The sequence below is a fragment of the Arvicanthis niloticus genome, chromosome 20 (assembly GCF_011762505.2).
Source record: "Arvicanthis niloticus isolate mArvNil1 chromosome 20, mArvNil1.pat.X, whole genome shotgun sequence".
Taxonomy (NCBI): domain Eukaryota; kingdom Metazoa; phylum Chordata; class Mammalia; order Rodentia; family Muridae; genus Arvicanthis; species Arvicanthis niloticus.
Genome location: NC_047677.1, coordinates 45,734,879 through 45,748,194, shown reverse-complemented (window position 1 = coordinate 45,748,194; position 13,316 = coordinate 45,734,879). Strand labels below are relative to the sequence as shown.

The 13,316-nt window shown below is 53.9% G+C and overlaps 1 protein-coding gene across 5 annotated transcripts in view; it reads left to right on the top strand.

Moving 5' to 3' along the window:
* The window catches only part of Fgd2 (FYVE, RhoGEF and PH domain containing 2), a 28,579-nt gene that overhangs the window by 15,090 nt on the left and 173 nt on the right, over nt 1–13,316 (top strand). For 2 of the 5 annotated variants that reach the window (XM_034524454.2, XM_034524453.2), the window contains exons 5-17: nt 127–275; nt 1,410–1,566; nt 1,708–1,846; nt 2,360–2,418; nt 2,621–2,767; nt 3,146–3,238; nt 6,685–6,764; nt 6,860–6,890; nt 7,218–7,310; nt 8,090–8,221; nt 10,661–10,807; nt 11,937–12,083; nt 12,654–13,316. The exon at nt 12,654–13,316 is cut by the window's right edge and continues 173 nt beyond it. In XM_034524454.2, the coding sequence (XP_034380345.1) occupies nt 127–275; nt 1,410–1,566; nt 1,708–1,846; nt 2,360–2,418; nt 2,621–2,767; nt 3,146–3,238; nt 6,685–6,764; nt 6,860–6,890; nt 7,218–7,310; nt 8,090–8,221; nt 10,661–10,807; nt 11,937–12,083; nt 12,654–12,869 (1,590 nt within the window). In that variant the 3' untranslated portion in view covers nt 12,870–13,316. Of the gene's footprint in view, nt 1–126; nt 276–1,409; nt 1,567–1,707; nt 1,847–2,290; nt 2,419–2,620; nt 2,768–3,145; nt 3,239–6,684; nt 6,765–6,859; nt 6,891–7,217; nt 7,311–8,089; nt 8,222–10,660; nt 10,808–11,936; nt 12,084–12,550 lie in introns of all 5 variants that reach the window. The other 3 variants (XM_076917167.1, XM_076917165.1, XM_076917166.1) reach the window with 3 other exon arrangements.

Genomic DNA, 13,316 nt, shown 5'->3' with positions numbered 1-13,316 from the left:
CCAGCGGTGTGACAAGGATGCAGGCCTGACTCTGCTGGGGTTGTGTTGTCCCCCTGGGGCTGCAGGGCTGGCAGGCGGTGGCTTCCTCTTGAGTAGGGTGTGAGTAGGCGCTGGTTTCCTGTGCAGGTGTTCTTCCAGGAGCTGCTGAGGGAGGCAGGCCGCAGCAAGGCCTTCCCTGAGGACGTAGTAAAACTCATCTTCTCCAACATCTCCTCCATCTACTGTTTCCACGCACAGTTCTTCCTTCCAGAGCTGCAGAGGCGCGTGGATGACTGGTGAGGTCATAGTCACGGACCTAGGGGGAGGGGCCTGTAAGGCTCGTGTGCTTGAGCTTAATTCTGGCCGTGTGGCTGTCTCCTGCAGGCCTCTACCTCTTGCACAGCTGAGGAAGACGGGGCCATCCTAGGCCCTGTGACTTAAGAGATCAGGGATGTCATGGTACTGACTGGGTGGGTCCCTGGCCTTGATCTTGGCATCTGTTAACAGGCTGGTTTTCTAGCTGGTGGTGTGATGTTCACGTCACTGTTATATGAGAAGCCCCGATCCCAACGCCCACATGCTGGCTCCCAACCACGTGTAGCTTCAGTTAGAAGGGGTCCAATAGCCTTCTTGTGGCCTCTGCGGACACCAGGCAGGCACATGAGCACATACATACATATGTGCAGGCAAAACATTGATACACATGAACAAATCTAAAGAGAGACGGGACAGCGGGCAGGGGAGATGGCTCAGTCAGTAAAGTCCTGTTGGACAAGCCCACAGACCCGGCTTTAATTGTTGGGACTCACAGTGACAGAGGAGAATCAGCTCCCCAAACTGTCCTCTGACCTCTACATGTGTGCTATGTTACAAGCACCCCCCCCCACACACACACACACAAACACAGGAGTGCACACACACATGCACACTCACACATAATGGTAATAAGTAAACTGAAATTTAAAAAAAAACAAGAGACAGAGCGGGTTAGAGGCCAGTCTGGTCTGCATGGGCCTGGAATAGTCTGCCAGGGCTACAAAAAGGCCTGTCTCAAACAAAAAGAAGCAAGGTGGGGATGGGGCGCCAGCCTGTAAGATCACCCAACATCACACCGACCTTTTCTGAGGAGAAAACCAAGACTCCGGAGAAGCTTCCACAAGGACACACAGCTAGAATAATGAGAGCGGAGACAGGCAGCCATTATGGGTAATACTTTCATAAAACCAGTACTGTCGGCTACACATTGCCGTCTCGCCAGCCAGGCCTCAATGGGCCTCACAGGGAGGCTAGCCAGGGACCAGGGGCTCAGAGTAAGGAGGAGGTAGACCTTCCGGATACTGCTCTCCTACATTTACCCCAAAGGTATTGGAAAGGCTGTTGGGAGCTGAGACAGGAGGTGGCCAGACTGAGAGCATCCCCTCCTAACTCAGGACAGCCACACCCCGCATTGGGGATGTGATCCAGAAGCTGGCTCCCTTTCTGAAAATGTACAGCGAGTACGTGAAGAACTTTGAACGGGCCGCGGATCTGCTGGCCACCTGGATGGACAAGTCTCAGCCCTTCCAGGAGGTGGTCACCCGCATCCAGGTGAGGGGCACAGGGGAGGAGTCTGCACAACCACCTGGTGAGCCTGCCTCATCCCCCCCCCCAAGTGGTTTAGACATCCTCAGGCCTGGCACCCTGTTTTCTCTGCTCTCACACTTCCGCCCCTGCTCCCTGCTCCCCAAGCGCAGCGAGGCCTCAGGCAGCCTGACCCTGCAGCATCACATGTTGGAGCCTGTGCAAAGAATCCCGCGGTATGAACTGCTGCTCAAAGAATATGTGCAGAAGCTGCCAGCCCAGGCCCCAGACCTCGAAGATGCCCAAAGTGAGGACACCCTGGGGCCCAGGGAGCCGGGGAGGGCTGGCTTGCAGACCTACTAAAATGGTTCTGATGACCCGATCAAAGATTGATTGATTGACGCTGATCAGTCGTTGGCCCTTGATCCATGGTATCCACATCACAGCCACAGATGAGACAAGAGAGCGAAGCCCAGAGACGTTAAGTGACTTGCCCATGGTCACACAGTCCAGAGAAGAGCAGAACTGGGATTTGAACCTACACCTGTAGGGCATACACTCTAGGTCTGGCTTTGCTCTGGGAGTAGAGAAAATCACTGAAATCATAGGTCTAATCGATTACACAGCTTCCCAGTGGCTTCAGTGACCCCCATCCTGGGTGGCTTCCACCTTCTAGACACTCACTATGCTGGTCTGCATGGGCAGAGCTGTGCCTAGTGGTAGTTATGGTGGGTCCCCCCTCCCCCACCAGGTCCTATTGTGGAGCCCAGCCCCAGGCTGCAGGTCTTCAGGAGTAACTGGGGCTCTGCTCCCTTGCTAGGAGCGCTGGACATGATCTTCTCAGCTGCAAAGCACTCCAACGAAGCCATCGCAGAGATGGTGAGCACCCTGCCCTGGGAATGGGCGTGGGAGCATCCCTGGACACGCCCTGTCTCTTGGTCCTTGTATCCACTGATCCTGCCCAGGGTACCCGCCCCATGCTACCTCCTTGCCTTTGGATCCCTCATCCCATTCCCTCAGGCACAGTATCAAGAAGCTGGGACCCTGCCCAGCCTAGGCTGAAGGTGTGCCCCATCTCCAGGAGCGGCTGCAGGACCTGTGGGATGTGTACCAGCGCCTGGGCCTGGAGGACGACATTGTGGACCCCTCCAACACGCTGCTCCGAGAGGGCCCTGTTCTCAAGATCTCTTTCCGTCGCAACGATCCAATGGAGCGCTACCTGTTTTTGGTAGGGGCCGCTGGGTGGCCGGGCAGCTGGTGGCTGAGGGGCCACCTTTGTAGACAGGTGTGGCCCCCCCCCCCCGAAGCAGAAATCAGAGTCTGAGCTCAGGTTGATTTTAAAGTGTGTGCTGCTTCTGTGTGCTCTAAAGACATCGTAGCAGGAGGGAATTAAGTTAGATGCCTGGGAGATCTGCTGGGCTGACCCTGGGAACGCCTTTAGGGCCCATCACTGAAGTGGGGGGGGGGTTAGACAACCACATCCTCACCTCATCCCAGATCACCTGTGAGCCAGCCTAGAATGTAACCAGAAGGGAGGGGGATGGGTGGTGGCCAGGTCTCAGGAAGGACCCTGAGCTGCCACCCATACCACCCCGTGTCCTCCCAGTTCAACAACATGCTTCTGTATTGTGTACCCCGTGTCCTCCAAGTGGGTGCCCAGTTCCAGGTGCGGACCCGTATCGATGTGGCTGGCATGAAGGTGAGCTATCCCCCAAAGAGGCCTTAGGGTGGGTGACAGCAGGGGGCAGAGCAGGTCCTTGCAAGGGTGGCATGGCTTCCTCGGGAGCAGTTCTCGTCCCTGGCAACCTCACAGTGCTTTCTTTGCTGTTGGCACCATTGTGGTTTAAATGGTAATGTGTGGTCAGTGTTCTAAGCCGGCAGGTCCAGGTGGGCCTAGCAGCTGGGGGGGGTTGTTGGGGAGCAGTTGAGGGGAGCCCCAGTTTGCTCTTCCATGAAGGGTTCCTCTACAATGTTGCTGGGGATAGACCCATTGCAAGCACTCTGTTGAGCCTTAACCAGTCCCTGGACTTCTGCATTTCTAGGCAACCCCAAGGGACCCTGATACTCCTGCCCACGTGCTAATATGTGAACAGGACTGGAGAGCAAGGCTAGTCCAGGCCCTGGCTGGTTGTGTCTTCACCTAGAGTGGAGCTCAAATGAGTGGGACCAGCCCTGCGGTCTCCCAGCAGAACCTCTCCGCATCCCTCTGCTGCAGGGTATTGTCAGTCATCCCTGCATTAGTCGTTTTTGTTTTCCAAGGACAGTTGTAGGGCTGTGAATATATCTCAGTCGGTAGAGCACTTGCCTAGCGTGCATGAAGCCCTGGGTTCCATCCCCGACGCTGCACAAACCGCACGGGGCGGGGCACACCTGTCATCAATCCCAGCCCTGAGAACCCTGGAAGTCAGGTGGCAGATCCTGGCAAGAGTACGCAAGCCAGAGGCAAAAGCTCAAGGCTACTACGCTGAAGGCTGGAGCCCAGGATCTAGCCCCCATCCACACCCCATGAAGGTCTCCAGAGTGTGAATACCACCTGAGTGAGTTTGTAGGGTCTCGCTCGAGTTAGCTGGAGTGTTTTACCAGTGCAACTTCTAGCCTCCATCCTGAGATGGCCAGAGAGTCCCAGAGGCCGGAGAGTAAGCAGGTGTGTCTGAGAGGGGCCCTTCGTGAGCAAGACTGAGGGAGGAGGTAGAGCTAACTATGGGTGAGAAGAAGACATTGGGAGAACAGACTCAGCCCATAGCAGAGATTAGACAACCAAGGCTGGATGTGATGGTGCGTGAGTTTGATCTCAGTACTTGGGAGGCGGAAGCAGGCAGACCTCTGTGAGCCTGAATCTAGACGGTTCTACATAGTGAGTTTCAGGCTAGACGGGTCTATATAGTGAGTTACAGGCTAGCCAGGGCCACAGAGTGCAACTCTGTCTCAGAAGTAGGGGAAGGATAGGAGGAAACAAATGATATACATAAACCAAAGAAGATTGATTCATAGCCTGGCTTAGGAGGCTGAGACAGGAGGATTGCTGCAAATTCAGGACAGTCTGGATTGAAGTGAATTCTGAGCCGGCCTGGGAATATACAGAAAGACCATCTCAAACACACACACACACACACACACACACACACACACACACACACACACACACCAGGGTTTCTAATGTAACTCCTTTGATAGAGGGTTTGCTTAACACTTACTGAGCCTGGATTAGACCCCTAGTACCCAATAGGTGGTGGCACACACCTATAATCTCAGCACTTGGCAAGTGTCAGTAGTTCCAGACCATCTTTGGCTACATAGTGAGGTTAACGCCAGCTGAGACCAGGTGAGAAGACCACTAATGTCATTTCTGTGTCTGTTCTTGGCTGCCACCATTTGGCAAGCCTGTCTCACTTGCTGGTGGCCCCATAGCACCCTCTGCTGGACATTGCTGGGCATGGCAGGTGAAGAGCTGTCTACAACAAATGGAAACCATTTTTTTTGAGTCACGTTTGAGGGACAATGGGGCTTGAACAACCTTGGTTGTTCTACCGGCCTATGACCTATGACCTGGTGCTAGGAGCACGTCACTTGGGAGCACGTCATCCGCACGAGGCGATTGTGTCTGTGGTCTGAGCTGGTCCTTGTGTTTCCCAGCCTAAAAAAAGAAGGAGAGGTTACAGAGGCACGCTGCCCAGGAACCTCACATATAACCCAGAGGGTTGTACCCTGCACGAGGGTACCTCATGGCAGAGAGGTGTGCCATCAGTAGCTAACTGTGATATATCACAGATTTCAGATTTACAGAGAGATTTACAGAGAGAGCTGGCCAGCAGGTGGCAGTCAAATATCTCTGACAAGATCTGGAGATGTGCCAGCTGGCCACAGATGTCAGGAGAGCCTTCTATAGCAGGGGACCCTTCGGTGATGAACACAAAGAACTGTGTGGGATAGAAAGACCCTGAACTGAGCCAGGCCTGCAGAGTGTGGTTGAAGCGGCTCAGCAGGGATCCAAAACCTGGAGGCTCTAATGAGATCCCAGGGTATCTTGACTTAGGCCAGGGACACCCTGGGGTTCCCTTTTCCTCTCAAAGCTCTCTCACCCTTCCTGTCTGAACTCCTGCAAGCTTTAGGCCTCGGCCTGCTTTTTCCGATCCCTCCTCTGACAGGGGTGGTAACGGTCCATCCAGGTCCCCCACGCTGTTCCCTCAGTGTCCTCCCTCTCTTCCCAGGGCATCTTTCCTTTGCAGCAGGCCCCACAGGCCTGGGCGGCTCCTCTCCACGTCACCTAGGCTCTGCCTGTCATTCCGTGTGCACTGTGGCTGCACACATCGTCCACCATTCACAGGCCTCCCCCTCCCCCGGCTGGATACTGGGTCCAGACCACACCCAGCCCTTCCTGACATGAGTCTGTGTGAAGCTGGGCCCACTGAGGGTTGTAGAAGCAGAGTCCTCAGGGGGAAGGGTCTAGGGCTTAAGGTCTGTCCCAGGTTCCTTGGGCCAGTCTCTATGCACACAGTACAGTCTTCAACCTCATTCTTTTTTTTTTTTTTTTTTTTTTTTTTTTTAAGATTCACTTATTTATTTATACAGCAGTCTGCTTGCATATATGCCTGCAGGCCAGAAGAGGGCACCAGATCTCATTATAGATGGTTATGAGCCACCATGTGGGTGCTGGGAATTGAACTCAGGACCTCTGGAAGAGCAATCAGTGCTCTTAACCAGCTGAGCCATCTCTCCAGCACTCCGACCTCAGTCTTAATGGCAGAAACCCAATGCAAGGTGCCTCATTTTGCCCCTTAAAAGCTATGTGACCTCAGGCAGGTCTCAAGCCCGTTCTGAGCTTCCAGATCCAGTGATGAGGCCCACTTCCCAGGACTCCCGTGAGAGTGGCCGCGCTTCTTACTATGGAAACACTTAAGCTACGAAAAGAACCCCAAAAGATTGCATAGACTCAAGTTATTTCGAGGTCCAGTTTCTATTTCTGGTGCCTCTTCATAACCATCCCTCCGCCTCACACCGGGTCAGAGTCGGTGCTCCTGACATGGTTCCAAAGCCTTCAGTCCCGTTTGTGCAGAGCTGGATGCGTGGGTACCTGACTGGCGGGGAAGGACTGCCCCTGCCCTCGGTGCTGGGGTGTGAGTCTGATGGCTCCTTCCTCCATGGCAGGTGAGGGAGCTGACTGACGCTGAGTTCCCACACTCCTTCCTGGTGTCGGGAAAGCAGCGCACGCTGGAGCTACAGGCTCGGTAGGTGCTGACCCGGCTGGGGCTGCGGGACACCAGCAGGTGAGCCAACCAGCTGGTACTGTCCTCAGCATCCGGTTCTCTTTCCTTCCGAGCAGGTCCCGAGAGGAAATGGTTTCCTGGCTGCAGGTATGGACACTCCAGGGGAGTCTGAGCCTAGCCTACTTGAAAGGAAGGAGTGAGAGGATGGGGGGGGGGGGGCCGGGGGATGGGGGTTGCGCATGCGCGCACGTGAGTGCTCCAATACCAGAGTGTGCCTGGCTGCCTCGTCTTTCTGTAGAGTTTGAAGCCAGCCCTGACTTCGAATCCTGCTATGCCCCACTGCGTTGTGGGATGGTCTGGAGCAACTCTTGCAACTTCCTTAAGATTCCAGGCCACACTTAGCCAATTGTATTGGATGTGGGCAAGATGCCTTGGGTACCTCCCCCCACCTCCCCAACCTCCCCCTTCATGCAGGCCTGTCAGGCAGCGATTGACCAGGTCGAGAAGCGGAATGAGACCTTCAAGGCTGCTGTCCAGGGACCTCACGCGGACACACAGGAGCCCAAGGTAATAGACCCTTCTGCACCCCAAGGCTGATTCAGGAACAGAGCGTGTCCCCTAACCAGGACTGACATTACTTGAAGGACCCAAGAAAGCTGTTCCACCCAACATTACCCTAGGGTCACCTAGGGCCAGAGTTTCCTAGTTAGCGGTATCTGTCTTGTGTTGTGATCTAGCACGCAGGGGGTGGAGGCAGGAGGATCAGAAGTTCAAGGTCACCCTCTGATATTTAGTGAGTTCAAGGCAAGCTGGGGCTTCATGAGATCCTAGCTCAAAAAGAACCCCCAAAAATAGAAACAAAATGTTTTGCCTTTGGCTAAGCATGGCATCAGGTCTTTTAATCCCAGCTCTCTGAGTTCAAGGCCAGCCTGGTCTACAGAGTGAGTTCTAGGCCAGCCTAGTCTACATAGTGAGTTCCAGGCCAGCCTTAGCTATGTAGTGAGTCTCTGTTTCAAAACAAACAAATAAAGCAAAAATTTCTGCCATTGGAGCCTTGAGGGGAGCTGGGTGAAGACCAGGGAGGACCCCCTGCATAGCCCAGGCTAGACCAGTGGATCTGAACGGATCAGAGAGGCAGGGAGAGTTGAAGGTGGGCTTACGGATCTCAGCTCTGAACTAGACTTTCTAGGTGATGCTCCCCAGTTTTGTGACCTCTCTAGGCCTGTCTCCTCACCTGTACAGTAAGAATAGTAGCCAGTAAGCTACCTTAAGCAGAGGCTGGAGGGCCTCCAAGAGATACAAGATGCCTTGAACTGCCTACCCAGCCAGCTGCTCCCCTCCTTCAGCCACAGGTAGAGGAACTGGGTCTCCGAGCGCCTCAGTGGGTCCGAGACAAGATGGTGACCATGTGTATGCGCTGCCAGGAGCCCTTCAATGCCCTGACTCGACGGCGCCACCACTGCCGGGCTTGCGGCTATGTGAGTACACATGTGTGCAGAGACTGTGGACCCAGGACCTACCTTTGCTCAGGACATTCCTGCCTCCAATATCAGGCTCAAGCTGGATCCTGGTCCTGACTGACTCTCTGGCCTGGGTGTGTCCACCATCCTTACATTTCCCACCTGTGACGAAGCTTCCTGCTTCAGGGATGGGAGGTGTGTTCAGGGAGTGAACCAGCCTCTGAAGCCTCCCTCCATGATCTTCCTGTTCACCTGCCCAGAGCTGAGGGAGAGGGTCTCTATCCTCAGGTGGGCACTCACCCCCCACCTGAAATTTGCTAGCCCCACTACCTGGTATGTACCTGGCTAATCCCCTCTCCCTTCTTCTTATATGTGTTGCAAACTCCAGATTCTTGGGCAGGCCTCAGTTTCCCTCCTGAGTCCTAAAGTATAATCTTGTGAGATGGGAGCAGGAGGGCCATGAGGTCATTGGCAGCTTGAGCTACAGAGCAAGCGCCCAGCATTCAAAGTCGTTTAAGTACAATGAAGAGCCATCTAGAGGGCTCAGGGGTGGTAGTGATTCAACCCCTGGAACTCATATAGTGGAAGGAAAAGCCCTGATTCCTCTAAGGTTATCCCAACTTCCACATCTATACCATAATACGTGTGTGTGTGTGTGTGTGTGTGTGTGTGTATGTGTGTGTACGTACATTCTTGTACATGCTCACCAAATGTACTGGTATATATGTGTAATCTCAGCACATGGAAGGAAGGAAGGAGGAAGGAGGAAATAGGATCAGAAGTTTAGCCTGGGCTACATAGTGAGTTCTGGGTCAGCCTGGGCTACATAGTGAGTTCTGGGTCAGCTTGGGCTACATAGTGAATTCTGGGTCAGTCTGGGCTACATAGTGAGTTCTGGATCAGCTTGGGCTACATAGTGAGTTCTGGGTCAGCCTGGGCTACATAGTGAGTTCTGGGTCAGCCTGGGCTACATAGTGAGTTCTGGATCAGCCTGGGCTACATAGTGAGTTCTGGATCAGCCTGGGCTACATAGTGAGTTCTGGGTCAGCTTGGGCTACATAGTGAGTTCTGGGTCGGCCTGGGCTACATAGTGAGTTCTGGGTCAGCTTGGGCTACATAGTGAGTTCTGGGTCAGCCTGGAACATGGCTACATGATACCCTGCCTCAGAAAAACAAATGAGATTGATAAAGAGAAAATAAGTATCTAGTAATTATTTGAAACAATTTTCTCAATAAAGACAGAGGAGGCCGGGCGGTGGTGGCGCACGCCTTTAATCCCAGCACTTGGGAGGCAGAGGCAGGCGGATTTCTGAGTTCGAGGCCAGCCTGGTCTACCGAGTGAGTTCCAGGACAGCCAAGGCTATACAGAGAAACCCTGTCTCAAAAAAAAAAAAAAAAAAAAAAAAAAACCAAGACAGAGGAGTGGTGGCTCGATCCTTAGGAGCGGTTGGTGCTCTTGCAGAAGACTCCAGCAACACCCCTTCCTGGCCTCCACAGTCACCCACACGCACACGCATGTACACTCACACAGAAGACATAAATAGGAAATAAGAAGTGTTTGAATTTCTCAATAAAAGCATAGTATACTCCCAAGGCACACACACCGGCCTGGGTGTCCTCATCCTGACTCCTGGGTATCTCAGGCCTGTGCATGTCCTCCTTGGGGAGCCAGTGAGTCACCCTTGCGTTTCGTGCTCAGCTGCCAGTTTCTGTCTTCCCTTCTGCCTCAGGTACCCTGTAAAGGCGGGGTACACAGTGACTCCCCGAGAGTGGCCACACCCAGCATGCCCGGGGCACCCCGGTCTTCCTCAGAGGCGCACTCTTGGTACCCGGAGTTTCTCTCCACACCTCCCTACCCATCCTTACCCAGTATCACTGAATATCCTTTGGCCAGGAGCTGGGTTGTTGGACTCCCCAGAATACCTCTGGCGGGTCTTCTTGCCCCTCCCTTCTATAGCAGGTGACAAGCTACTGTCTTGGTTTTTTGAGACAGAGCCTCACATAGTGTAGTCCAGGCTGGCCTTGAACCCCCCACAGCTCTCCACCCTCTCACACACACCCCTACTTTCCCCACTTTGTGCATAGTAGGTAAACACTACCAACTGAGCTCCACCCCCAGCTGTAAACCCTGGGACCTTAAAGGCTGCGCTGTTTGGGAGTACCGGGGCTGCCAGTTAGCTGTACAGCCCAGACTAACCACTTTCTCCTCTGAGTCACCCTGCCCTTGCTGTTGCATCAGGGGTGAGGAGCAGAGTCCTGCCCTTTCTGGGGCCAATGAGGTTCTGGTAGCTACAGCTTGTCCTGCCTAGTCCGCCAGGACCCAGCCCCATGTAAGAGGCTCATGGAGGGAAAGTGGGTAGGTAGGGCCAAGTAGCAGGGCTGGGTCTTGAACCCCGGTCTTCTGCTTGGGTTCCTGTGGCCAAGCAAGCTTCCTTACTCCGCTGCCCCCATCCTCAGGTAGTGTGTGCCAAGTGTTCTGACTACCGCGCGGAGCTGAAATATGACGGCAACAGGCCCAACCGAGTCTGCCTGACCTGCTACACATTTCTCACTGGAAACGTGCTCCCTGACAGCAAGGAGGACAAGAAACGAAGCATCTTAGAGGTGAGGACTGGAGGCATCCGTCCCACAACTCCCTTTGCAGAAGACTCTGTCCTGGATTCTGAGAAACAAGCCACCATGACTCCCTTCCCCTCGTCTGCCTACCCCACAGACAGCCCCTCTCCTCCAGTCCAAACACACCAGACCTGACAACAGCCAGGAGCTATGGACTGCAGGCTATCACTCCATCTCCCCAACACCTCTGTGTCCCCGTCTGTGTCCAGTGGCCCGTCTGGTTCCAGTTCACGCTCCTAGGGCCCACAGTTCTGCAAGGCAGAGACGGAAATATGCCCACTGATCTTGTGTGATAGAGGGGATACCCAGGCTCTAGTCAGGGAGACTGTAGGCACTGTTCTAGTGGGAAGGGGCCTCGGAAAACCAGTCCAGAGAAGTGACTTTAACATCATTCAGCTCTTTTCTGGTCTCCTCTGATCTGTGTGCCAGCATCAAGCCCTCCCAGAACCTCTCCCCATCCCAGGAGCCCAACCTATGGCTACCAGCCATGGTTGTCTTTGAACTACACTGTCTCCCCCATGAAGGCTAAAGTGTCATCTCACAGTCTCTTGGAAAGAAGAGGGAAGCTGGCCTATTTCAACGGAGACTCACTCCCATGAGCAAGTTGGCTTCTCCTCACAGACTTTGGCTCTCATGTGTCCCTTCTGACCAGTCCCACAACTGGGCAAAAGACCTGCTTCTGGAGTCTCAGGCCTGCCGGGTCCCAACTCTGTCTCTTGACCAGCTCAGGAGGACAGCCCTGGCTCTGGTGCCTGCTGATGAGAGCACACACACCTCTTCGATCCTACGGTTCTGCCTACTGTTGGCAGCATGGTGGAGCGTCTCTGAGCCTCAGAGACAAATGACCTTGTAGTATCATGCAGCAATTAAAGATAGTGATCGTGTCAGGAGTGATGACATACACCCTAATCCCAGAATCCTGGAGTGTGAGAAAGATGATCAGGAGTTCAAGGCCATCCCCTGCCACATACCAAATTTTGGGTTAGCCTGGGCTACATGAGCCTCTATCTCAACAACAACAAAAGCAACAACACAAATAATAGTGATTGTGAAGTTTCATGGCTGGTGTTTCTACCCATGATGCCTTGTGGGCACTCTGTTACCTTTCTACTTCCAGAAAGAGGCCTCAGCAGGACCTGACCAGAGTCTCATGTGCAGCCTCCTGCAGCTCGTGGGGGACAAGTGCGGCAGGAGCATTCCCCGGAGCTGGTGTGTGATCCCCCGGGATGACCCTCTTGTGCTGTATGTCTATGCAGCCCCCCAGGTATGTCTGCTCAGGCTAGGCCTCCCCATTCTCACAGGGGAGGGGAAAGTGGGCTTGGGGCATTATATGCCTTGTAGGGAAGACGGGGAAACTAAGGCTCTCTGAGGACATGGTTTTCCCAAGTTATAGGTTACTGAGCTTTAGAACTGGGCTCAGACTGCAGGAAGACTCATTCTTCCCTCCTCCTCTTCCTCCTTCCTCCTCTTCTTCCTTCCTCCTCCTCTCTTCTTCCTCCTCCTCTCTTCTTCCTTCTCCTCCTCTTCTTTATCCTCCTCTTCCTCTCTTTCTCTCTTCTTCCTCCTCCTCTCTTCTTCTTTCTCCTCTTCCTCCTCTTCTTCTTCCTCCTCTTTCCTCCTCTCTTCTTCCTCCTCTTTTCTTCCTCCTCTTCCTCCTCTCTCTTCTTCTCCCTCCTTCTCCTTTCTTCTTCTTCCTCCCCTTCCTCCTCATTTTTCTCCATCTCCTGACAGGCCCCCTCCATCAGGGGGCTTCTGGTACAAGCAGACGTATGTGTCTGTCAGGAACAGCGGGCAGAATTGGAGGACAGTAGCCCACAGCTCTCTTCTCCTCCAGGACACGAAGGCTCACACCACCGTCCCCCTGCTGGGCTATCAGGTGATTTCAGGGCCCCAGGGGGACCCTCGTGTTTTCCAGCTGCAGCAGTCAGGTCAGCAGTATACCTTCAAGGCTGAGTCCGTGGAGCTGCAGGGCCGCTGGGTGAGAGCTATCAAGCGGGCAGCCAGTGGCTGGACCCCTGAGGAACTTGACGAAGAAGATGTGTCTGACTGACTGAACCACAGCTGGTTTCTCATCAAGAACCTTGCATATGACAACCTTCCCAGCCAACCCCATGGCTCTGTCACTTCACCCCAAGCTGGGCTACCCCTGACCCATCTGAAGTCTATACCGAGACGACTTGTCCTGACTCTGAATCTAGCAGACACAAGCCCTTTCCTTCAGGAAGACACAACCAAGCTGGCTGGGGTCTGGGGCGGGGCCAGAGACCCATGAGATCTTCATTGCTAAAACAGGGAAGTTGTCCAACATTGTAGTATAATGGGTAGCGTGCCTGCCCAGCATGGATGAAGTAAGTCCTAGGTTTAGTCCTCAGCAAAACATAAACTGGGCATGGTAATGCATGCCAGCAGTTGGGTAGGTAGAGGAAGGAAGACCAGAAGGCCCTTGGCTACATAGTGAGTTACAGTCCAGCCTGGGCTACACGAGAACCTGAGCGTG